The sequence below is a fragment of the Gracilinanus agilis genome, chromosome 3, assembly GCF_016433145.1.
Source record: "Gracilinanus agilis isolate LMUSP501 chromosome 3, AgileGrace, whole genome shotgun sequence".
NCBI lineage: Eukaryota > Metazoa > Chordata > Mammalia > Didelphimorphia > Didelphidae > Gracilinanus > Gracilinanus agilis.
In genome coordinates, this window is record NC_058132.1 from 259,710,016 (window position 1) to 259,733,972 (window position 23,957).

General features: G+C 33.9%; 1 protein-coding gene across 7 annotated transcripts in view; it reads left to right on the plus strand.

Annotated features, from left to right (window-relative positions):
* The window catches only part of COBLL1 (cordon-bleu WH2 repeat protein like 1), a 198,366-nt gene that overhangs the window by 167,771 nt on the left and 6,638 nt on the right, over positions 1-23,957 (plus strand). For all 7 annotated transcript variants that reach the window (XM_044669823.1, XM_044669828.1, XM_044669827.1 and 4 more), the window contains 4 exons: positions 4,938-5,172; positions 6,498-6,583; positions 13,302-14,893; positions 20,670-20,846. In XM_044669823.1, coding sequence (XP_044525758.1) covers positions 4,938-5,172; positions 6,498-6,583; positions 13,302-14,893; positions 20,670-20,846 — 2,090 coding nt within the window. The remainder of the gene's footprint in view (positions 1-4,937; positions 5,173-6,497; positions 6,584-13,301; positions 14,894-20,669; positions 20,847-23,957) is intronic.

Below are 23,957 nucleotides of genomic sequence, written 5' to 3' on the forward strand. Positions count from 1 at the left end.
TATATATATGTGTGTGTATATATATGTATGTATGTATGCATATGTATATGTATATGTATATATATTCAGTAAAGAGTTCAGAAATTACACACCTGGGAAACTGGAAGACAGGTAGTACCTTTAATGGAAATAGAGAAGTTTGAAAGAAATAAACACTTATAGCACTTGCTACACCAGTCAATTATTGAGCACCAATTTGCTAGGCACTCAATATAAAAACAAAAAGGAAAAGTCCATGTCTTCAGGAAGCTCATCAGGATGGACAACGTGTACACATATAAATAGAAATAAAGTAATTTAAATGAAGGAAACAGTAACAGCAGGGATTAGAATCAAGAAATGGCATGTTTGGGATTTTGCATTCTAGATGAGCTTCAATAAGAACTCAGGATTTTAGGGGAAAAGGAAGGACATTCTAGGCATGTATGATGGCTAGGCTGAATATGATATTTGTGCATGAACAGTATTAAAAAAAACAGTTTCTCTGAACTATAGAGTATATGAATTAGTGCAAATTAGTATTTTTATTTATTTATTTATGATGATGCTGTCCCATCTTCCTCTGGTAAAACTGTACTCTGATACCTTATCTTGGTGTGGAGGAGACCTAGGCTATCAAAGGCAATAAAACTCAAGCTCTGCCTAGTCCTAGGAAGTTGTAAAGTCTGTGATGTGATGTGAGGTAAGGTTTGAAGATAAGTTGTGAGTCTGCCTCCTTGCTGCAGAATGATGGATTTTTACAGTTGCAGCAGTCCCCAAAGACCTTCTACTGATCTATAAAGGAGTTTAATGAATGAATGAAATACCCATACTCATGAAATTATGGGTTGCTAAAGTTTTTTAAATACTTAGTATTTTATATTAGAAATGTCATTTAGTAAAAAGGAAACATTTATACATGATTCTTTAAAAAATCTTTTTCTTCTGTATTAGAATCAATACTGTATATTGGTTCCAAGAGAGAAGAGGGGCAAAGGCTAGGTAATGGGGGAGGAGGGTTAAGTGACTTGTCCAGAGTCACTCAGCTAGGAAGTTTCTGAGGTCAAATTTGAACCCAGGACCTTTCATCCTCAGGTCTTCCTCTCAATCTACTGAGCCACCTAGATGCCCCAATATATATGTTTTTGAAAGCCTCACTTAAACTAATTTTTTCTTTGAGTGTTTTTCTTCTCTAATACATCTTAATGCAAGTTCTTTCCCTCTGTTAATTATTTCCTAATTATCCTGTATATTGCTTGTTAATTATATATTTATTTCTGTGTCATCTTCCCCCATTAAATTATCTAAGTCCCTTTATAGCAAGAACTATCTTTTGCTTTTTCTTGTCTTTTCAGGGTTTATTTAGCATGATGCTTGGCACATCACAGGCATTTAATAAATGTTTTTTGTTTGATTAAACCTGAATAACATTATCTTATATGGTATGAATAAGACTTATATGAGAAAAAATAAAATAATAAATTTTATTCCATATATTTTTATGCATGAAAAGTTTGACTATTTCAGCATTAAAATCAAGACTTAGTTTATAGCTATTTTCTTGTGCTGTATTTGGAAGAATAAATGAGAAAAATTTTAATAATATTGACAGTTTGATATAATTATGTATGGTTTAAAAGTACTTACATATTGGGGGCAGCTGGGTAGCTCAGTGGATTGAGAGCCAGGCCTAGAGATGGGAGGTCCTAGGTTCAAATCCGGCCTTAGACACTTCCCAGCTGTGTGACCCTGGGCAAATCACTTGACCCCCCATTGCCCACCCTTACCACTCTTCCACCTAGGAGCTAATATGCAGAAGTTAAGGGTTTAAAAATGTAAAAAAAAAAAAAGTACTTACATATTATATATATTTTATTACCAAAATGATCTTATAAAGTAGGTAATACTCGGAATGCACATATTTCTGACAAAGAAACAGCTTTACAGGATTTTTGTGCAAAAATCTTTGATTGGATTTTTGGGTTGCATTTGTTTCCATGACATTAGACCCTAGGCTAATTCATTTAGATCACTCATTGCCACATTATTATTTCCTGTTCTATTACTGCTGCCTTCTTCCATTCTTCTCTGTACACAGTAGAAATTGTAATCAAATCATAACTACCATTGCATTAAGGTGTATTAATGGACTCACTCTATTGTTCTATAAACCAACTTTGTGGCTTCCTTTACTGTGGCTGTTTTTCCTATCCACCACTCCGCTATATGCATCATACTTGGCATGTGATTTTTATTATTTTTAACCAATACTGTCTTAGAATCAATATTAAAAAGAAAAAGAGTGGTAAGGGCTGGGCAATTGGAGTTAAGTGATTTTCCCTAGGTCACCTAGCTAGGTAGGGTCTGAGGCCACATTTGAACACTGGTCCTCCCAATTCCAGGCCTGACCTACTATTCACTGTGCTACCTAGTTGCCCCCATGTGGTTAATTTTTAATAAATCCTTTTCATTCACTCATTGATCTAAGTATGTATTATGATGTACTAAAACTTTTCTTATTCAGCTCTTAGTTTCCTAATGGAGGAAATGAATATCAGAGTCAATGGAAAATCTAAATCTTACTGCTTTAACCACTTTTCCCAACTAGTTTTAACAGCTAAAAAGTCTCAGTTTTTTCTGTCTCCTCCTTTTAGCTTACCTATCACTAAGTAGAGATATGGAAATATAACAAAGAAAGTAGAGGGAACAAGGAAAAGAAGGGTAATTAAGTTTATTCACTTTATTTTTAGGAAGAATTAAGAGTTGACCATCAATATATCATAGTCTTTGGTAGCTTAAGTAGTCATAAAAACTTGCATGCTTTTTAGAATGTTCTTAATAAATATATAGATTATCTATTTGAGTCTCTAAAATAAACTACTTAAATGTTATGGAATATTTTATTATCTTATTTGAGTTATTAAATTCACCCTGTTTTAATATTTCAAGAATACAACATTTAATTAAACTTACTTTGCAATTAAACCTTAAGGGAATAAATGTTTTTTAAAAAAACACAGTGCTTAAATTTTAAAAGATATGTAATTGTTTCTTTTAAGCTTATATTATGGAAAGTACTTGATTATTTTGTTATGCTTATATTATGGAAAGCACTTGATTATTTTGAATAGTCTCTTAACTGTTAATCCAATGATCTTTTTAGTCTTCCTACTCTGACTTCTGTAGCTTTTGACACTGGTGACTACTCTTTCCTCCTCAATAATCTTTTATCATTTAGTGTCTGCAACATGGTTCTCTCCTGGTTCTCCTTCTACCTCCTGAATGTTCCTTCTCTCTTCTCTTTGCTAGATCATCATCTATCTTATGCTCTCTTGTTATTGAGGGCTCCCAGGGCTTTAGTCCTGCATCATCTCTTCTCTCCTTCTCTACTCTTTCAGTGATCTCAGCTGTTCCCCTGAATTTGAGTGTGATTTCTACTAGATGATTTCCACATCCAGCCTTAACCTCTCTCCTAAATATCAATCCTACATTCTTAGCTACTTGCGAGACCCTACTTCCTGCATGACATATAAAATGGCCACAAAGCATTATCTTTACCCTGAAACTTGCCCTTTCTGCCCTTTCTCCAAACTTTGCTATTTCTTTTGAAGGCCCCATCATCCTCCCAGCCATGCAGTTTCATAATCTCAGAGTATTCCTCTACTATCGTCTCCTGTTTGCCCCAATATTATTTTTTAAACCCTTACCTTCTCTCTTAGAATCAGTACTAAGTATTGGTTCCAAGGCAGAGGAGCAGTAAGGGCTAGGCTATGGGATTAATTTATTCACCCAGAGTCACACAGCTAAGAAGTGTCTGAGACCAGATCTGAGCCCAGGACCTCCCATCTCTACACTTGGTTCTCCATTCACTGAACCACCTGATTTCCCCTTTACCTTCATATTATTGATTCTGCCTCCACAGCATCTTTTACATCCTTTCTCTTCTCTCTACTCACATGTAATAGCTTTCTAAATGCATTCCTTGCTTCCAATCTGTCCCTTCCCCAGTCCAATCCTGTGTACACTGCAGCCCTACTAACTTTTCTTTAAGTCTCCTCAAAAACCTTCATTTCTTCTGGGATAATACGCAAACTCTCTAGCCTAGCATCTCAGACCTTTCATTATCTGCTGCTAAACCAATCTGCCAGCATTATTTGATATTACCCTCTTTTACTTACTTGACAATCCTCTCAAACTAGGTTACTCTTTTCCAGATTTCACCTCTGTCTTTTCTTCTCTTGTCATTGGCTGTCCTCCATATCTCAAATCATTCTTCCTCATCTCTCTCTCAAAATCCTTGCATATTAGCTTCACATTGCATCGCATAAGGCATAGCTTAGGCGCTCCTTCCTCTAATTTAACTAGTCTGTAATATAATCATCTCCATCTGCAAGTGAGTTTGTATTCCTCTTACTTTTCTGTATCTCACCTCAGATAGAAGGTAAGTAAGTGCCGTGGAGCAGAAACTATTGTTTTCTTTGTTTCTAATGGTCTAGCATAGAGGATTGCATAGTGCAAATCCTTCGTAAATGATGGGGGGTGGTGTAAAAATTAAAACTAATATATAATAACTTCAAATATTATATATTTTAAGGATTTATTAATAATCACCAGAAGTAAAGGAATAAAAAGGTAACAAAATAAAACCACATGCCAATGGCTAATCTACCTGTTCAAACAGCCTGAGTTCCCAGCTGCAAGCTGCCATAGGAAGCAAAGAGAGCTAGCCCCCAAATCCACCAAATTTATACCCCCCATCTATGTCAATATGTAACAACAGGAAGTCAGTGGGCTCCTGGGCAATGTAGTTTTAAAAAGTACAAATTTTCCAGTAAAACAGTGGGGATAGTTAATGAGTTAGATTTAGGAAAAGCCTAGTGAAATATTTTTTAAATTGTATTCCAAGCACAATTACACATGGTGAATATTCTACTAGTTAATGATCATATTTGTTGCAGCTGGAATTAGCTCTGAGCACAGCCTTGAAGAAATAGATGAAAAAGAAGAGTTGAATGTTCTCCATAAGGAAGAAAGTGAAAATGTTTCTTCAAAGTCACAAGAAAATTCTTTTATATCTATGAATGTAACAAAGAATGAAAAAGAAGATACTACATCAGAGCTTGGCATTGTTACGAGAGAGTGTTCAGAAAGCTCTAAGGAAGAAAAACAAGAAAATAGAAACACAGATGGAAAGTAAGTAGCCTAGATACTACAAATGTTGTTGGTGGTTTATTTTATGGATACCAGGCTTCTGAAATCTAAATTCAATATTTGAAATACAAATATCTTCCAAATAGCGAGCCTACTTTAAAATACTTTATAACTTTTTATCATACTTATGAAAATATTTATTAAAAATCTCTAGATGGTAGGAAATTCTGCTAGGAAAGGTGAAAACCAGAACCATAATCTAAAGCACTTGCCGTCTTGGAGCTTTACAGTTTAAAATCTGTGACTCTCTTTTAGTCTAGTTTATTGTAGGCCAGTAACTTGCTTCTATGCAATTAGTTGATGCAGTGGATAGAGAACCAGACCTGGAGTAAGGAAGACTCATCTTCCTGAGTTCAAATTTGGCTTCATACCCTTTGTAGTTTTGTGACCCAGGGCAAATTACTTAATCTCATTTGCCTCAGTTTCCTCATCTATAAAATGAATTGGGGAAGAAAATGGCAAACCACTCTTATATCTTTGCCAAGAAAAACCCAAATGGGGTCACAAAACAATAAGACATGACTGAAATACTACTGAACTTCCTTCAGGTCTTAAGAGATGTTTGGTGATCATCTATCCACTTATAAAAATGAAAATCACTGTTTGAACATCTCAAGACATGCTGGTATTAAAAGGCTAGCCCTGGAAATCATACAAACTTCTTCAGAGGGAGAATTTAAGGTCTTGTGACACCTCCCTTTTAAGAAAGGTAATAGTAAAACTGTACTTTGCTTTTAATGTACAAACTATGATATGAAAATGTTTCTAGTGCTTAGTCAATCAAGTTTGATGCAGAACAAATTATGTCCTAATTTTTGGAGGGTTATTATAACCTGTTTTGGAATTTCATCTTCTGGACAGAACTGCTTTGTCAGAGGAACAAACAGAACCAAAAGTTTGTAGACTTGGACTTTTTGAGCTGGAAGGAAACTTTAAATCAATGAGATCAATTCATTTCCTTTATTATATGCATGCCTTTGCCAGATTTCAGTTCGAATCTTTCAGTCTCTCCCCCTTCATTTTAACTGAGTTGGAAAATTGTCCAGTATACTAAGCTCTTTACTTCCTGCTCTCAATTGGTACCTCCATCTGAAATATAATGTTTCATAGCAGCATTTCCTCCCAGTTGTATTTTGTTTTATCAAGATATTACATTTCCAGTATTTGGCAGAAACAGATGATTATTTTAGTCCATCTGTCTTCAGTATACATTGCCAATTTTCTTGTTCTTTGGGAGTATGTGTGCACGTGCACTTGGGAGTGTGTTATTGATACCGGCATACAATATACATTACTATGTCTTACAGAGAACTACAGAATGGTACAAGTAGTAAAGAGGCAGTAATTGAAAATGGAAGAAACTATGAAATAGCAGACCAAAATAAAAATAAAGGTGAGTTATTTCAACTAATTCTGTTGTCAAATAGTGTTATAATGCTGAAAAATATCAGGAATAGTTATCTTTTTGGTCTATGGGTTTATACTTAACTATATAAAAAACATCCAATTTGCTATACTTTTCTTAAGTATCTTTATTTCCATTGTTGTTCTGTTAATATAAATGATTTATTATTTCCTACTCTTATTACTGCAACAGGCTTTTAAATGGCCTTCTCAAATCTAGTCTCCACTTACTCCAGCCTATTGCACTCATTCCATTTGACCTCCATATCCTTGCCAAATAAATATTCCAAATAAATATGTCACTCCCTTGCTCAGATGTCATCAATGGCTTCTACTTCTTCATTAAGTCTAAACTCCTTCAGGTGACTATCAAACTATGAAACCCTTGAGATCAGGGTTTGTTTTTTGCTTTGTTTTATTCAAAGATATTTTATTTTCCCCATTATGTGTAATAATTTTCAACATATATTTTCTGAATTATAAGATCTGACTGTCTCCTTCCCTATCTGCCCTCTCCTCTCAGTGGTGGTAAGTAATTTGACCTGGATTATATATATCATCAAGCAAAGCACACTTCTCTATTTGTCATTGTTTTAAGAGAATACTCATATAAAATCAAACCCCCAAAATGAAACAATAAACTAGTGTGGAAGACCACCATGCTTTGATTTGCTTCTAACTCCAACAGTTCTTTCTCTTTATCTTAAGTCCTTTGAAATTGTCCCAGATCATTGTAATTCTGAGAGTACCTAAGTCTTTCATAGTTGATTCTTCATTTTGTTTGCTTTTCTTTGTATCCTCCATGCTTAGCATGGTTTCTGGAATATAATAGAGATTTAATAAATGCTCTTTGACTTGAAATCTCTTATGAGCTGTCTTTGCTCATGTTTACTCCCTTGTATATCAATTTCAAAACCCAGTTTTCAGTTCCATCTTTCCCATAAAACTTCATTTATTTATTATTATCTCTGTATTATTTCATGTATGTTACTGTTATTGCTTCAGCTCAATTATAAACATCACCTTGGTGGCAGAGATTGTCTCAGTGTTTTTCTGAATATGATCAGTGATGGGCAAACTTTTTAAAGAGGGGGCCAAAGGAAAGGAAATGCTTATCTGTCAGTCTGTTTCTAAGACAACTCTTTTGAAGTTTCATTGTATTGTCTCCTACTCATTGTATTCGTCAAATTAGGAATAATGTTTGGCATCATTGGCCTACTGGACTCTTAGTGTGTGCTCAGCCAGTACATACTGATTGCCTAGTTTAAAAAAAAAAAGAGATTCCCTATAAGTGCATTAATTTTTAAAGATATTCCTTATGGTGTTCTAAATTACTTCAACTCTTCATAAAGCTGTGATTTTGTCAATGCAGTTAGTCCTTTGACTGATGTAAACTACCATCCCCACCCCCATAAGTCTTAGTATACTTACTTAATGAGATAGTCTGATAAAAAATTCATTTACCCAGTGGCCAACAAATGGTTATGTGTCTCAGAAAATGTAACTGGACTGGTTGTCTATAAATTTATAGTCTACTTCCAGGCTCATATTCAAAGCCATCTTAGTTTAACAGAACCCACTAAAATTAATTCTCCGTTGGCATAACATTGAAAAATCTACCTTCGTGTCAGGACAAGACATTGCAGTGGAACTTTAGTAATGGTTTCTGAGTTAATAAGGGGAAAGATAACGTGTATTCTCATAACTGAGTTTGCTTTCTTAAGCATGATAACTGAATCAAGCTTGTTGGGAAAAGAATAGAGCTGTCTTTCAACTAACTATTGAGATTAATGAGGGGATTATGGATAATTAAAAATGGCATATAGTGAAGCATGAATATATGGTTTTAGGTATGTATATGTATTATATAAATGTTAGCTGTTGGTGATGATGGAAGTAAGAACTATAGCATGTACAGAAAGTTTCCAGTTTGAATCCTTGACTGCTTTTGGGGATGATAGCTTCAGGGAGTGACCCAGAGGCAAAACTGATAGTCTGGAGGTGGTTCTACTTGTAAAGCTCTTGAACTTACCCCCCTCATAGTAACAGATAGTAAACATTTGGCAGTGGCAAGGAAAGTGAGTCCCTTCTCATTATTAATTACACCTCTCACTAATGACTCCAGACCCTGGGCTGGAAGTAGGGCAGAGTAGTTTGCAGGTGCTTGAGGTGGGGGTTCCTAAGGCTTTGGAGTTCAATTTCCTGAGTTATCAGAATATGAGGGAAGTACAGATGGTTGTCTTTTGATTTATCCTGCCCATGCTACTGCCTATGTATTCCTCAGAATCCCTAACTGCTGACTTGTTTGCCTGCCTAAAGTGGCAATTCATTGGTATTTGGTAGACATAGATGGAGCCTTGATGTGTTCACTGAATGGCCACCATTGGTCACATATTGTGAAAATAAAATTGAAAATTGAATGTAGGTCAGCTAACTTAATGAATAATCAGTCTGGAGATGAGAAGTCCTGGGTTCAAATGTGATCTCGGACACCTGTTAGCTGTGTAACCCTGGGCAAGTCACTTAACACCAATTGTCTAGTCTTTACTATTCCTCTTCCTTAGAACTGATACTTAGTACTGATTCTAAGACAGAAGGTAAGATTTTTTAAAGGTAAGTTGTTGTTGTTGTTTAATTGAATGTCTATCAAGAGTGATGGTAGATATTCTGCCAGTGGAAAACTATTAAAAACCATTTATTCCAGGTACTTTTATGTAAGAGTATTAGAGATGGAAAGGACTTTGGAGATCACCTTGTCCAATCCCCCTTACAAAGAAGAACTTGACTAAATATGGGGCTCTTTTCCACCACAACACCCTTTTATCCTACATCCTTTCAGAAATTATATGTCAAAAGCTAATTACTACTTTTCAAAATCATAATTAATCTAGCTATATTTACTAAGTTATTTCAGCATTTTAACCCTTTTAATGAGTCCCAAGTGTATATATATATAAAACCTATGCTTTCAAATTGCTTTCAGTTGTGTCTGCATACTTTTAATAGGTGATATAATGAGTGATTTTCTAATCTTAAAAAAAACAACAGCTTACAGTTGTCTTTATATTAGTTGGTTATTCATTCTCTCCTCCCATTTCTCCCAAACTTCACTACTCCCCAAGACACACTTCTCTTCATTCTCATCAAATCATTATCATTTAATTGAATCTTTACATCTCATTGGCCAGAGACTAATAGAAGGAGGACAGGTTACTCACAGATCCAGCTTCTTCCTTTACTGGTTAGTCATAGAAGACTGCTTGGCTATTAGCTTCTTTTAAATTCCTCTTGATTTTATGATAGTTATGATGTCTAATAAAATCCATGTTCCTTGTAGGTTGAAATCTTTGTCAAAGAAAGAAATCTTTGTTGAACAGTAGTTGAAAAATAGTGTCTTATACAATATTGTTGATGTAAAAATGGAGGAAGAGGTGTACCCCACAAAAACCATGATAAGCAAAAAATCAAAGTGACAAAATAGATAAGTTAGGGATTTATTATTCTTTGAAAAAAATAATTCTTTGTCTTAAGAAAATGTTTACCAGTAGAGTAAAAGTTAGACCTGAGGGGCAGCTAGGTGGTCCAGTGGATAGAACAGGCCTATCACTTTATACCAATTGCCTAGCCCTCCATTCTCTTCTTCCTTGGAACCAATATTTAGTATTAATCTCAGATAGGAAAAAAAAAGGATTATTAAAAAAAAAGTTAGACCTAAATTTTTAAATGGTCATAAACTTTCTTTCAAAACTCATGCAATATATTAAGTATGATATACCTCTACCCTGGATAATCTAAGCATGACAAATCTGAAAAAGCAAGAAGAATTTGACTGTTATTTCTTGATTGTCTTGGCTTATGTTTATGTCAAATTTTTTAAAATTATTTTGTTAAATTTCTCAATTATGTGTAAATTTTTTAACTTATTTTTAAAAATTTTGAGTTCTAGACTTTCCCTCCTCTTCTCATTGCAGGCAAAAAATATAATCTTGATTACACACATGAAATTCTGCAAAATATATTTCCATATTGGTCTTGCTAAAAAGAAAAAAAAAACATGCAAAAAATGAGAAAAATAAAGTAAAAAAGTATGCTTCAATCTGTATTTAAAGTTCATTAGTTTTCTCTCTGGAGGTAGATAGCATTTTTCATCATGTGTTCTTTGGAATTATATTGGATCATTATCTTTATCAGAGTAACTAAATCTTTCTTAGTTGAGTCATCCTTAAAATATTGCTGTTACTATGTACAGTGTTCTCCTGGTTTTGCCCACTTAACTGCATAATTTCATATAAGTCTTCCCAGGTTTTTCTTTCTTTCTTTCTTTTTTTTTTTAACCCTTACCTTCTGTCTTGAAATTAATACTGTGTAAGGCAGAAGAGTGGTACAGGCTAGGCAAAGGGGATTAATTGACTAGCCGAGGGTCACACAGCTGGGAAGTGTCTGAGGCCAAATTTGAACCTGGGACCTCCTGTCTCTAGGACTGGCTCTCAATCCACCGAGCTATCCAGCTGCCCCCTTCTTTCTTTCTTTCAATTTTTAAAACCCCTGCCTCCCATCTTAGAATTGATACTTAGCATTGGTTCCAAGGCAGAAGATCAGTAAGATCTAGGCAATTGGGATTAAGTAATTTATTGAAGATCACACAGCTAGGAAGTGTCTGAAGGCCTCTTTGGGCCTGGCTCTTTATCTACTGCGCCACCTACCTGTCCTCCCTTCTACTTTTTTTCTGAAGCCGTCCTGCTTGTTATTTCTTATAGCATACTAGTATTCTATCATATTCATGTACCACAACTTATTCAGCCATTCCCTAGTTGATGGGCATTTCTTCAGTTTTCCATTTTTAGCACCATCAAAAGAGCTACAATACATAGTTTTTAGCAAATAGGTCCATTTCCCTTTTTTTTTTAATCTCTTTGGTATACAGACCTAGTAATGGTATTTCTGGGTCAAAGGGTATACATAGTTTTGTAGCCCTTTGAGTGAGGTTAGTTCCAAATTGTTCTCCAGAATGTTTGGACCAATTCACAACTCCACTAACAGTTCATTAGTGTTAAACAATTTTCCTACATTCCTTCCACTATTTGTCATTTTCTGTTTCTGTTGTATTAGTTAATATGATGGATATGAGATGTTATCTCAAAGTTGTTTTAATTTCCATTTATCTAATCAGGGCAGCTAGATGGATAGAGCACCAGGCCCGTAGTTAGGAGGCCCTTGAGTTCAAATCTGACCTCAGACACTTACTAGCTTTGTGACCCTGAGCAAGTCACTTACCCCTATTTGCCTCAGTTTCCTTATCTTTACAATGAGAGAGAGAAGAGAATGGCAAAACATTCCAGTATCTTTGCCAAGAAAACCCCAAATGGGGTCATAAGGAGTCAAACACTACAGAAAAACAACTGAACAACAATTGATTTAGAGCATTTTTCATGTGATTAATGATAACTTTGATTTCTTCTGAAAACTGCTTGTTCATCTCCTTTGGCTGGAATGGCTCCTATTTTTATAAATTTGACTCATTTCCCTTACATTTGAGAAATGAAACCTTTGTGAGAGAAATTTGTTGTAATTACCTCCCCCTCCCCTGTTTCCTGTTTTCCTTCTAATTTTGGCAGCATTAATTTTGTTTGTATGAAACCTTTTTAATCTCATGTAATTAAAATTATCCATCTTACTTCATATAATTTTCTCTATCTCTTTTTTGGGCCTAAACTCTGGCCTTACTCATAGTTCTGACAAGTATATTTTTCCACATTTCTCTAATTCAATGACAATATCAACCTCTATGTCTAAATCATGTATCCATTTTGTCCTTATCTTAACATATAGTGTGAGATCATGCCTAGTTTCTTCCAAACTACTTTTTTCAGCAATTTTTGTGAGAACTCACTAATGGTGAATTCTTACCCTAAAAGCTCAGATCTTTGGGTATCTCAAACATTATATGATTATAATCATTTATTACTCTGGATCATGTACTTACTTTGTTCCACTGATCCACCACCTTATTTCTTAGCCAATACCATATTGTTTTCATTATTACTACTTTATAATAGAATTTGAAATTTCATTGCTAGGCTACCTTCCTTCACATTTCCCCTCAATGGTTTTCTTGATATTCTTGACCTTTTGTCCTTCCAAATGAATTTTCTTATTATTTTTTTCTGGTCCTATAAAATAATTCTCTGGAAGTTTGATTAGTATGGCATTGAATAAGTAAATTCACTTAAGACAGAAATGTCATTTTTGTTATATGGGTTCAGCCTACCCATGAACAATTAACATTACTAATTGTTTAGATCTATCTTTATTTGACTGAAAAGTATTTTGTAATAGTGTTCATATAATCCCTGGGTTTGTCTTAGCTGTTTATATAATATCTTTCACATCATCTATCAGTGTTGAATTCTTTGTAGGTGATTAAGAAATGTTCAGTGATCAAAGGGTGAATAAAGAAGCAAAGAATATGTCTTGCTTATGTGTTATTTGAAAATACTGTCATTGAAAATGATCTTGTGATTTTTAAAAAAAATTAAATTCATATTAAACTAGGTTTTAAAAAATTATATGTAACATGGGGACTATGTAAGAAAAATTATGTTGAGCTCATACCTGTGGCATATTAGTGATTTGGGGTAGGAAGCTTGCTTTTTTTTATGTATTGAACTATTGGTTACACATTATTTTGTTTTGTGTTTTTCTCTAAGATCAAAATGATATGAGACTCCTTCCAATGAACTCAGACAAGGAAGTAAAAAATGGAGTGAGGACAGTAGAAATCAGTATAACTGATGTCACTGAAAATAACAAGCTTGAAACTGACAGACCATCAGACTCTCAGGCATATAAAAATGACATTGCTCCAGATAAAAAAGAACTTCCTCAAACATTTTTACCAATTCAAGATCAAAAGATGAATCAGTCCAACTTGGAAAAGGTAAAAACTCAGGATGCAGCAATTCAGACAACTCAATCCAATAATAATTTGGACAATAATATGTTAAATGAAGCAGTTGCACACCCAGATCCTAATTTGTCAACCATCAGAGGTGATGAAAACATACAGTTTTCGAATAATAATCAATCATCTCAAAAGTCATCTTTCAAACCCCCACCTTCTGTAGATCTCTCAAGAGAACTCAAGAGTCAGAGACCACTAAATGGGCAAGAAGACATACTCAACCACAAAGCTCTAAGTCCTGTACTTGGCAATGATGGTCTGTTTGTTACAGTAGATGGAACTGATAAAACTCTAACTGATTCATGCATAAAGAGTTATCCCCTTTATAAACCTGATTACAAAACCAAACCAAAGCCTTCTAATGAAATTACAAGAGATTACATACCCAAAATTGGAATGACTACTTATAAAATAGTGCCTCCCAAGTCCATGGATATAGTGAAGGATTGGGAGTCAGAAACTACACAGTACAATAAAGATGATCAGGAGATGCACACTCCAGAAAATCGCCAGCCAGGTGAACAGTTGAAGGAATCTGCCATCCAAACAGATGCTCTTATTTCTGAAAGCTCAAGAGAGACGCAGACCGACATGAATTATGAACCCAAATTGGGAATGGAGCATCATATCCGAAATGAAATAAGCATCACTGATGGGACTGTATCTTCTACAAAACCTGCCTCCAAATCGAACAAAGACAATGGCACAACTCCGTTGATGATGCATTTGGAACACCTAAATAGTATTATAGAGCCAAAAGGAAGACCCAAAGTATTAAGTTCCCAGACAAAACCTAGCTCTTTTTTCCTACAGATGCAAAAAAGGGCCTCAGGTCATTATGTCACGTCCGCAGCTGCCAAAAGTATCAATGCTGCTACAAGTTCTGCTCAAAATGAACTGAAGCATAAAGAGGTTGAAAAGAAGTTATCACCTCCCCAAGAGGAAACTCTTTCTCCTTTAAATAAGACAATTAATTTCCCTTCTGAATTACACGATAAACAAACTAATCATGACATCAGCCAGAGACACACAGAAATCCCGCTTTCTCCTACCAGACCCCCCAAACCAGTGAGCCTTCCCTCTACTGAGCAAGCAGCATTAACCCTAAAAACTTTGAGGACTTTTGGTGCGCCACGACCATACACAAGTTCTTCTCCCTCACCTTTTGCACTTGCTGTAGTCAAAAGATCACAGTCTTTCAGTAAAACACGGACTGCCCCGAGCCAGTCCTCCAGAGAGGAAGATCCGTCTCCTGGACCACTTTCCTCAGCGTCCAAAGAAGAGGAGGAAAAAAATAGTTCATTAGATAAGTTACTGGGAGTTCTGCAGTCTAGCAAGGTAAATATTACTTGACTCTCTTTTTTGGTTTTGGTTTTTAAGGTTTTATTTATGTGTTTTGTTTTTTAATTTATAAGCATTTATAATTTACCTCCCACTCTATGAGAGGCATTTTGTAACAAAGTTAAACAATTACATAAAATTAATAAAACAGTGATCTCAACTGAAAATACATGCAATTTTCCACATCTGTAGCACCCCTCCAAACACACTTTTCTACTTTTTTAATTAACAAAATGCTTTTTGTCTTTTCTCCTCTCCATCTAATTGGAAAAGTAAAATAAAAACAAATTCCTGGTAACAAATATATAGTCAAGTATAACAAATTCCCTCAGTGTTTATATGTGTGTATACATGTACATGCATGCTAGGTATACACATGTCACATTCTGTACCCTAAATGCATTACTTCTCTGTCAAAGATAGCATATATTTCATTATCTTGTAATAAAGTTAAACAATTACATAAGACTAATAGTAAAAGGAACACATCTGAAATTGTGGGCAACAATTACCCATCAGTAGGATATTGTATATACTTTCTATGCATGCATCTCCCACATGTACCTCTCTAATTTTTAAATAACAAAAATCTATTTTTTCCCTCCATTCTCCACCCAATTAGAAAATAAAATAAAAACAAATTCCTTGTAACACATTTTCATAGTGAAACAAAACAAATTCCTTCAGTGTCTGTATACAAGTGTGTATATATATGTTTGTGTATGTGTATATAAAATATGTGTGTGTAAATGTAAATATATAGGCCTCATTCCATATCTTCAAAAGATCACCCTTCAAAAATAGGCCTGGAAACAGGAGGTCCTGGGTTCAAATTTGGCCTCAGATTCTTCCTAGCTTTGTGACCCAGGGCAAGTAACTTCACCGCTGTTGCCTTACCCTTACTGTCCTTCTGTCTTAAAAATGATAGTATCAATTCTAAGGCAGAAGGTAAGGATTTAAAAAAAAAAGAATCATGTTTCATCATTTTGTAACAAGATGAAATAGCTACATATATCAAATGTTATTGATCTCATAAGAAAGTGCATACAATATTCTACATCTCTAGCACCCTCCTCCATCTCCATATTTTTTAATTAATAGTAGCCTATTGTATGTGTAAGGTATGTGTATCAGGTATAATTATGCATGTGTGTATAATATGTACAGATACATGAACACACATCATTCTGTACCAGAAATCCATCATCTCTCTGTCATGGATAGTATGCTTTATCATCAATATTCTGGAGTAATAAAAACTTGTTATGTTTTATTTTTCTCTGTTCAGTTCTTTGTAAGAGATTCATTTGCAATGGACAAGTATTATGGAATTACTTATATGACATGAGATAGACCAAAGAACTGAGTAAAGAAAAAAAACAAGCAATAGCAATAACAAAAAAAATTTTAAACTGATTGTTCTGTGTTGTGTCCCCAGGTTTAATGACCCTTTCCTACTTGCATTTCCTAAATTCTTCTTCGCACAAGTGATTGATTAATTGGCCAAAAGATACTTCCATTGGCAAGCATCCCATTGCTAGCAAATGTTTTATGTATGGAAATATCATGTTCTTTCTATTGAAAAAAATGTACATCAGAAATAAGTTCATAGTAAAAGACCTAAGGGGGGGGGGATGTCTTTTATAAGAAGAATATTCACATGTCCTCAGCATCATTTCCTAATTTGTAGATTTCCTTGTTTGTGTGTCTCTAGTAAAATCTTAAATGCAGTGTTATTAATCACACATCTGTCTTACCAATTCTCAGCATTTCTGCCTTTGTGGCAGAATCACTTCACTAAAAACACATTTGTCTTTGTCATGGCTCTATTCGCTTCTATACCTTTATAATGATTTTAATAATTTTATTATTATTTTACACTGATGTGATTTTAATTAAAGAAAAACGATTAAATATAAACAGCATAACTAAAAGTGAAGTTGGGGGTCCCTCCACTATGGATAGAACTAAGTAGAATCCATAGACAAAGAAATTTGATAGTAGCACTGGACTGGAAGGCAGGAAACCTGGGTTCAAGTCACAGTTTTGCCACTAGTTTCTTTAGGATTTTGGGCAGGTTGTAGCAAAATAAGCTGAAGCTTCTTAATTTATTTTTTTATTTTAAAACCTTACCTCCTGTCTTAGTAACAAACACTTCTAAGTTAGAAGAGCAGAAGCAATTGGTATTAGGCAACTTGCCCAGGATCACACAACTAGGAAGTATCTGAGGTCAGATTTGAACTTCCAACTCTAGTCCTGATGCTTCATCTGCTCCTACTTCATGTTATTTAAATGGGGGGCAGAGGGGTGGATTCATTGTATCGATCACAGTAATCCGATGAGGTTCTCTTTATAATACTTCATGGCCTTTTAATTTCTAGTATAGATACTTTTTTCACCTTTAGTTTAAAGTTCCAACAGTATTTCAAACAACTTCCCTAAATAATACTAGGCACATAGTTAAGTATTTAGTCTATTTTGAAGGCTTTCTCATCTCTCCATATATTCTATATTAGTATCCTTTTGTTTCACTGAGGTATTGTTATGAAGGAGTTTTTTTAAAAACAAATAATTGTCTTTTATCCTGAAAATTTCAAAATCACTATTTGCCCCTGGAATAGAGCACATAGCTTCAAATGTTGAAGTTCTATTTATGATACAGAATTCATAGTTTAAAATTTTTTCCTCAATGGAGTTAAGGGTTTATTTTAAGTTTTATTAATGCCTTTTGTATTTGCACCCTGTCTTTCCTCTTAAATCATTGCTCATTGAACCTTTCCTTAAAACAGCAACAACAAAAAATAGTTAAGCAAAACTTAAATACAAATAAATAAATAAATGAAAGCCCTCCCAATGGGGGGAAATTTTTTTTTTAACTTACACAGATACAGTTTCTGAAAATTTAGTGACTTTCTCCATAGTTTCATATTATTTTTCATTTTGGTTAGACCAGAGGTGTCAAACTTGTATGTGTATATATTGGGAGTAATTGTGAAATATTTAACAAAACAAATAAAAATACAATACAACATAGATAATGTTAATTTGTAGTACTCGAAGTCAATATACTACTACAGGAATACATTTCTATTTGAATTCAGAACTGCTCCCAATATTGTGTAAATATACTTGTCTTTTTTTTAGCTCTGCTAACCTTTAATATATCAATTATTTATCATCTTTATTACATTAAGAGAAGTAAAATAAAACTTCAGAATTGTTTTAATTTACATTGCTCTTAATATTAGTTATTTGGAACAGTAATATGGTTGATGATGGTTTCCAGATATTTTGAGAACAATCAGTCAGTATCCTCTGCCCATTTATCTATGAGAGGACAATTCTTGGTTTTATAAGAAAGATGTAAATGTGTGTGTGTGTGTATAATAAATATTAGGCTTTTTTCAAAGGTACTTGATGCAAAGATTTACCTCCCCCCCCCCATAATTTCTCTTATTCTAGCTACATTGATTTTATTCATGTAAAATTATTTTTAATTTTATATAATAAAAATTGACAATGATTACCTTTCATGATCACCTCTATTCCTTGTTTGACTAAAGATTCTTTTCCTAGTCCTAGTTATATAAAAAAAAAATCTCTTTCTGTTTTCTCTTATAATGGGATTTCTTATATTTAGTTCACATAGCTTTTAGGCACTTATTGTTGATTAGGCACAAATTGTTGGTTTAAACTTAATTTCTGTCAAAATACTTTCCAGTTTTCCTAACACATCTTATTGAGTAAAGGAGACCTTCGCCCTTAAACTTTGTTTCTGGGCTTATCTCATACTGGAGACTTGTATTCTATTACTTCTGGGTCTTGATTATGAGAGGTCTCTAAGTGGTGCAGTGGAGAGGGTGCTGGACCTGTAGTCAGTCATTTAACGTCAGTTTACCTCAGTTTGCCTCCATTTCTTCAACTATGAAAGGGGGATAATAACAGCATCTACTTTGCAGGATTGTTGTAAGGATCAAATAAAGTGATATTTGTAAAGCCTTTAGGATAATGGTTCCTAATAAGAGTTATACAAATGCTTATTCCCTTCCATTCTCTGTTCTATGTCATTGGTCTCATTTTTCAATTCTTTCACTAGCACCAAATAGTTTTGATGATTATATATTCCAACACACAAAGAATTTGTGATCTCTTTTGCAGTGAGAGCTCCCTGCAGAGAGATAAATCTAAACATAAGTACTAGAGGAAGAATGATAATAGACATTTAGTGCTTTGCCTTTGGTTGCAAAGCTAGTAATTGTCAGAGGTGAGATTTAAACCTTGTTCTTGACTTCAAGCTCAGTACTCTATTCATTATACCAACTTGTCTAATTTGATGTTAATTTTATGATACCATGTGATTATATTTGATGTTAATTTTTATGATATAATGTAAGATCTGATAATAATCATAGACCATAGAATTAGAGCCAGGAGAGACCATAGACAACATCCATGTTTGCCCCTTTGTTTTTAAGATGAAGAAACTGAGGTTAAAAAGAGGTTATGACTTGCCCAAGAGCACAACAGGGAGAAAGCAAAGTCAAAATCTGAACCTGAATGTTATCTCTAAACCCAGTTCTTTTTCCTTTGTACTGCTGCTGTCTCCTTTTGTTTTTGCTTCCTTATACTTCTAACATTTTCCCTGTGGTTCCCTTTTGTTCTTCCAAATAATTTATATTGTTATTTTTGCTAGTTATATAAAATATCACACTGGTAATTTGGTATGGCACTAAATCAAATTAATTTTCATAGTTTAGTCATTTTTATCATATTGATGTAGCCTATCCATGAACAATGATTTCTCCAGTGTTTTAAATCGTTTCATTTCTGAAAAAAATCTTCTGTGATTGTATTAACATAAATATACTTTTTTAAAATTAAAAAAGTTTCTAAGACTAAAATTGCAAGCATTTCTTTTAGAGTAACCTTTTTAATAAGTTATTCCTAAATATTTATTCTAAAAATTTTCATTAATTTTTCTGTCACTGATATAAATAATTTGTATTTCTTTTCTTTTTGGTTTAATCTTCATTGAACATAATAGAAAATATTTTGAATTAATAATAGAGTCCTGAATAATGAGCAGTGTGGGGTTTAGTCAATCAACAACGATTTACTAAATACTTATTGTGTTCCAGACATTTGACTAAGCAGAGGAATCAGGAACATAATTTTTAAAAATTGTGTATACTGGTCTAGAATGTCACCATGATCCTAAAATTAGCCATTTATCGTGTGACAGGTTGTTTTTTTTTTTGTGTTTTTTTTTTTTTTTGTTTGTTTGTTTGTTTTTTTTTAAGAAATGGCATTTTATTTGAATTGTGGGATCTGTATCTAATTTGGCTGCTAATAAAAAGCCAAAGAAAAAAGTGAATTATTGTTATTTTGTTAAAATATTATTTAATTCTAGCACTATGATCTTACTGTTATACCATAAAATGAACACTTTCTCTTCTGGAATAGCCTGGACTCTAAGGAGGAAAAACTATACCCTTGCCTTGTAACATTTTTATTCCTTTCTGTTTTCAATTGCTCCTCACACTTAAATCCTAGAAGTGTTTGATAATATAGAAAATGAGGAAACAGCTATTAATGGAGGATGATTATAGATTAGATGTTCTTTTTAGAATAATAGAATTGGAACATATCTGAATTCCCAAGCAATCCCATCTTTTGCCAGTGATCTTCCATCATTTCTCCTCATCTACTTTTCTCTTTCCTCCTCAATTGTGTTCATGAGGGCCATCTAAACATTTTCTGTTTCCCTGTTTAGGAAGCTAGCTGTGCACACAACGAACAGAAATGCCAGATACAGTCATCAACTGACCGCCCATCATTCACCCTTAAGAGACAAACTTCTTTAACATTCCAAAGTGCTGACCCAGAACAGATTCGACAAAGTTTGCTGACCGCAATTCGCTCTGGAGAGGCTGCTGCCAAATTGAAAAGGGTAAGCTTACTTTCATCAGATGGATAACGCTGGACTTATTTTCAACATTGTCAATTTAGGGGAAATTGTTTCTGACATTTAAACTTGAAAAAGGACACTGTAAGGGACTCCATAATTTTTTTTTAATTCAAAATGTATACATTTAATTAGCAGGAATTTAAGTTTACTATCCCTCCCTCCAGGTGTTTTTTTTTGTTTGTTTGTTTGTTTTTTTTTAATTATAAGTTCCCTCTTACTCTTCCCCACAACAGTTTTTTTTTTAACCTTCCAATAAATATAACATTAGACTAGCAAGCCAAATTCTGACATTGACCACATTTAAATACAGTCTCATTCTGGATTATAAATATAACACCTCTGGTGGATTGTGTAATTTATTGTCATTCCTCTTGACTTGTGTTTTATCACTGTTATTCACAGTTCCAAAGTCTCTTAATAGTTATTTTTCCTGTATAATGTTGATGATATTATTTAAATTGTTCTCCTCGTTCTACTCATCAGAACTTCACAGTTTATACTGAAATTATCTGTTTCATCGTTTTTTTGTGGCACAATGATATTTAATTCCATTTGTATAATATATAAACTGTTTAACCATTCCCCAATGGGTGAGTACTACCTTATTTTCTAATTTGGTGTTACTTTAAAAAAAAAAGCTGCTTCAAGTATTTTTATTCATGTTTCTTTTTTGCCTCTTTCATATCTTTGGATTCTAGTCATAATAGCAGTATTTGGGATATAACACTGAAACACTTTCCGAAACAGGCGGGCCAATTCATATCTCCACTAACAATGTATACATAAAGGTGCCTATTTCTCACAACCCCTCTAAAATGTCACCTTCTTTATTTGTCTTCTTTGCCAATCTGATGACTATATGGTTGAATTTCAGTCTTGTTCTACTTTTTATTTCTTTAGTCATTAGGATAATTTTTTCAGTTGGCTGTTGATAGCTTGATTTTCTTTCTTTTAAAATTGCCTGTTCATATTCCTTGGCCTTTTATCAATGGAAGAATGACCCTTAATTTTGCAATAAGTTCAATATATATTTTGTCTATAAGCCCTTTAATAAAGAAACTTAATGTAAAGGTCCCCTACAACTACCTTTTACCTTTTTACCTTCTAATTTTAACTATAGCAGATTTGTTTATGAAAAAAAAATTTAATTTTATATATTAAAAGTTGTCCATTTTATTTTCTGTGATCTCCTTTTCTGTTTTTTTTTTTTTTTAACCTCTACTCTGTCTTAGAAACAACTCCAAGACAAAAGGGCAAGGGCTAGGCAAATGAGGTTAAGTGACTTGTCCATGGTTCCACAGCTAGGAAGTGTCTGAGGCCATATTTGAACCTTGGTCCTCCCAACTCCAGGCCTGGCTTCGTATCCCCTATGCCACCTAACTGCCCCTCCATTTCTTGTTTAGTCATGATCACTCCCTATATCCATAGAGCTAAAAAAGATACTTTTTTCCTTTCTCTTCTAAATTATTTATGTTATCTTTTATGTCTTAAGTCGTGTATTCATTTGGAGTTTATCATCAAAGAGGGTGAGAGGTGTTGGTCTATGCATACTTTCTGCCAAACTGCTTTCCAGAGCAGTTTTCTTTTGTTAAATAATGAGTCCATACCCCTGTAATTGGAGTCTTGGTTTATTGAGCACCATGCACATGATTAGTTTGCTGCTTTAATCTTTAGAATAACCTCTCTTTTCTCTATTTTTTAACCAACATCAAATTGTTTTAATAATTAACTACCTTTGTAATATGCTTTAGACTTATTTTCCAAAATGAATTGTAATATGTTCCAGGTGAAAGATTCATTATTATTTGGCAGGTCTGACACTAGTTACCAATATGAACTTAGTTAATTCTTTTCCCTTCTCAGAGCCCCCCAGGCTTCATCTATCAAATGATGAGGGAATTAGACCAAATACCCTTGATTCTTCCAACTTTAAATCATTGTTCTTACTGAACACACAAAAAAATCCCTTGCTCTTTATTCTGACCAGTTATTGCAAGCAAGTAACCATCTTTGAAAAGAAAACTGTAGAGAGGCAGTGTGGGATAGTATCTAGAAGGTTGGCCTTCAAGTTAGGAAGAACTGGGCTGAAACATTGGCACTAATGAACATCTTTTGTTCAAATCACTTAACTTCTATGAGAACCAAACATCTCTAATCCTATATGATGTACTACTTTAAACTGATGTACTAGCTAGCTATTTCCTAAACCTGATATTTATTCTACTTCCTCCTTTGTGCCCTTGCATGAACTGTCCTCCATGTCTGAAATGCATTTTCTTTTCACTTCTACCTCTTAACCTCTACCTTCTAACTTCTTCACTGCTCATCTCCTTAGCAAAGCTTTTCCCAAATCACCCCTTTATCTTCACTTATTAGTTTTATTTTGCTCCTCAAATTATCTTAGATTTACTTTTCATGCACATTATGTCCTACCTCCTGAAATAAAAATTCTTTGACAGCTATTTCTTTTTTCTTTGTAATTCCCAGAATACAGTGCCTGAAATATAGGAAATATTTAACACATGCTTGGTAAATTTAATTGAACAGAACAATTGGTTCACATATGGAGCAAAGATATTATTTAGAGAGAGGGCAGGATAGGTACAAGTGATTCTGGATAAGGCATCCCAGACATTTTCAGTTCAATCAGTTTCTTCTTGTGGGGCAAGAGGTTGATCATAGAAGAGGCCACTACAAAAGTACCTCAGGCTCATAGCTGAGCAAATATGGAAATTATCCCAGGTGATCCTTTGGGTCCTGGAAGGAAAATATAAAGGAGAATTTCTGGAGCTCAGAAGAGACATAGAGTATGTGATTTTGATTTATTTTATATCTATTCGTCAAAGTTAAGTTTTTGTTTGCCTTAGTAGTGTCCTTTCTAATTATTGATTTAGTAGACAATGAAAATAGAAAACTTGTTTTATATTATGACACATTCTCAAAAGATTTAGGAGTGGGGAAAGTATTTCTTAAGGTTAACAAAATTGGATGTCATCATTTGGGAAAAGTATTTATAATTTCTTTACCCTTCTCCCTAAAAATGAATTTAGAAATGATCCTTTGTTTTAGTGTACCCAACATCCACACAAAGCT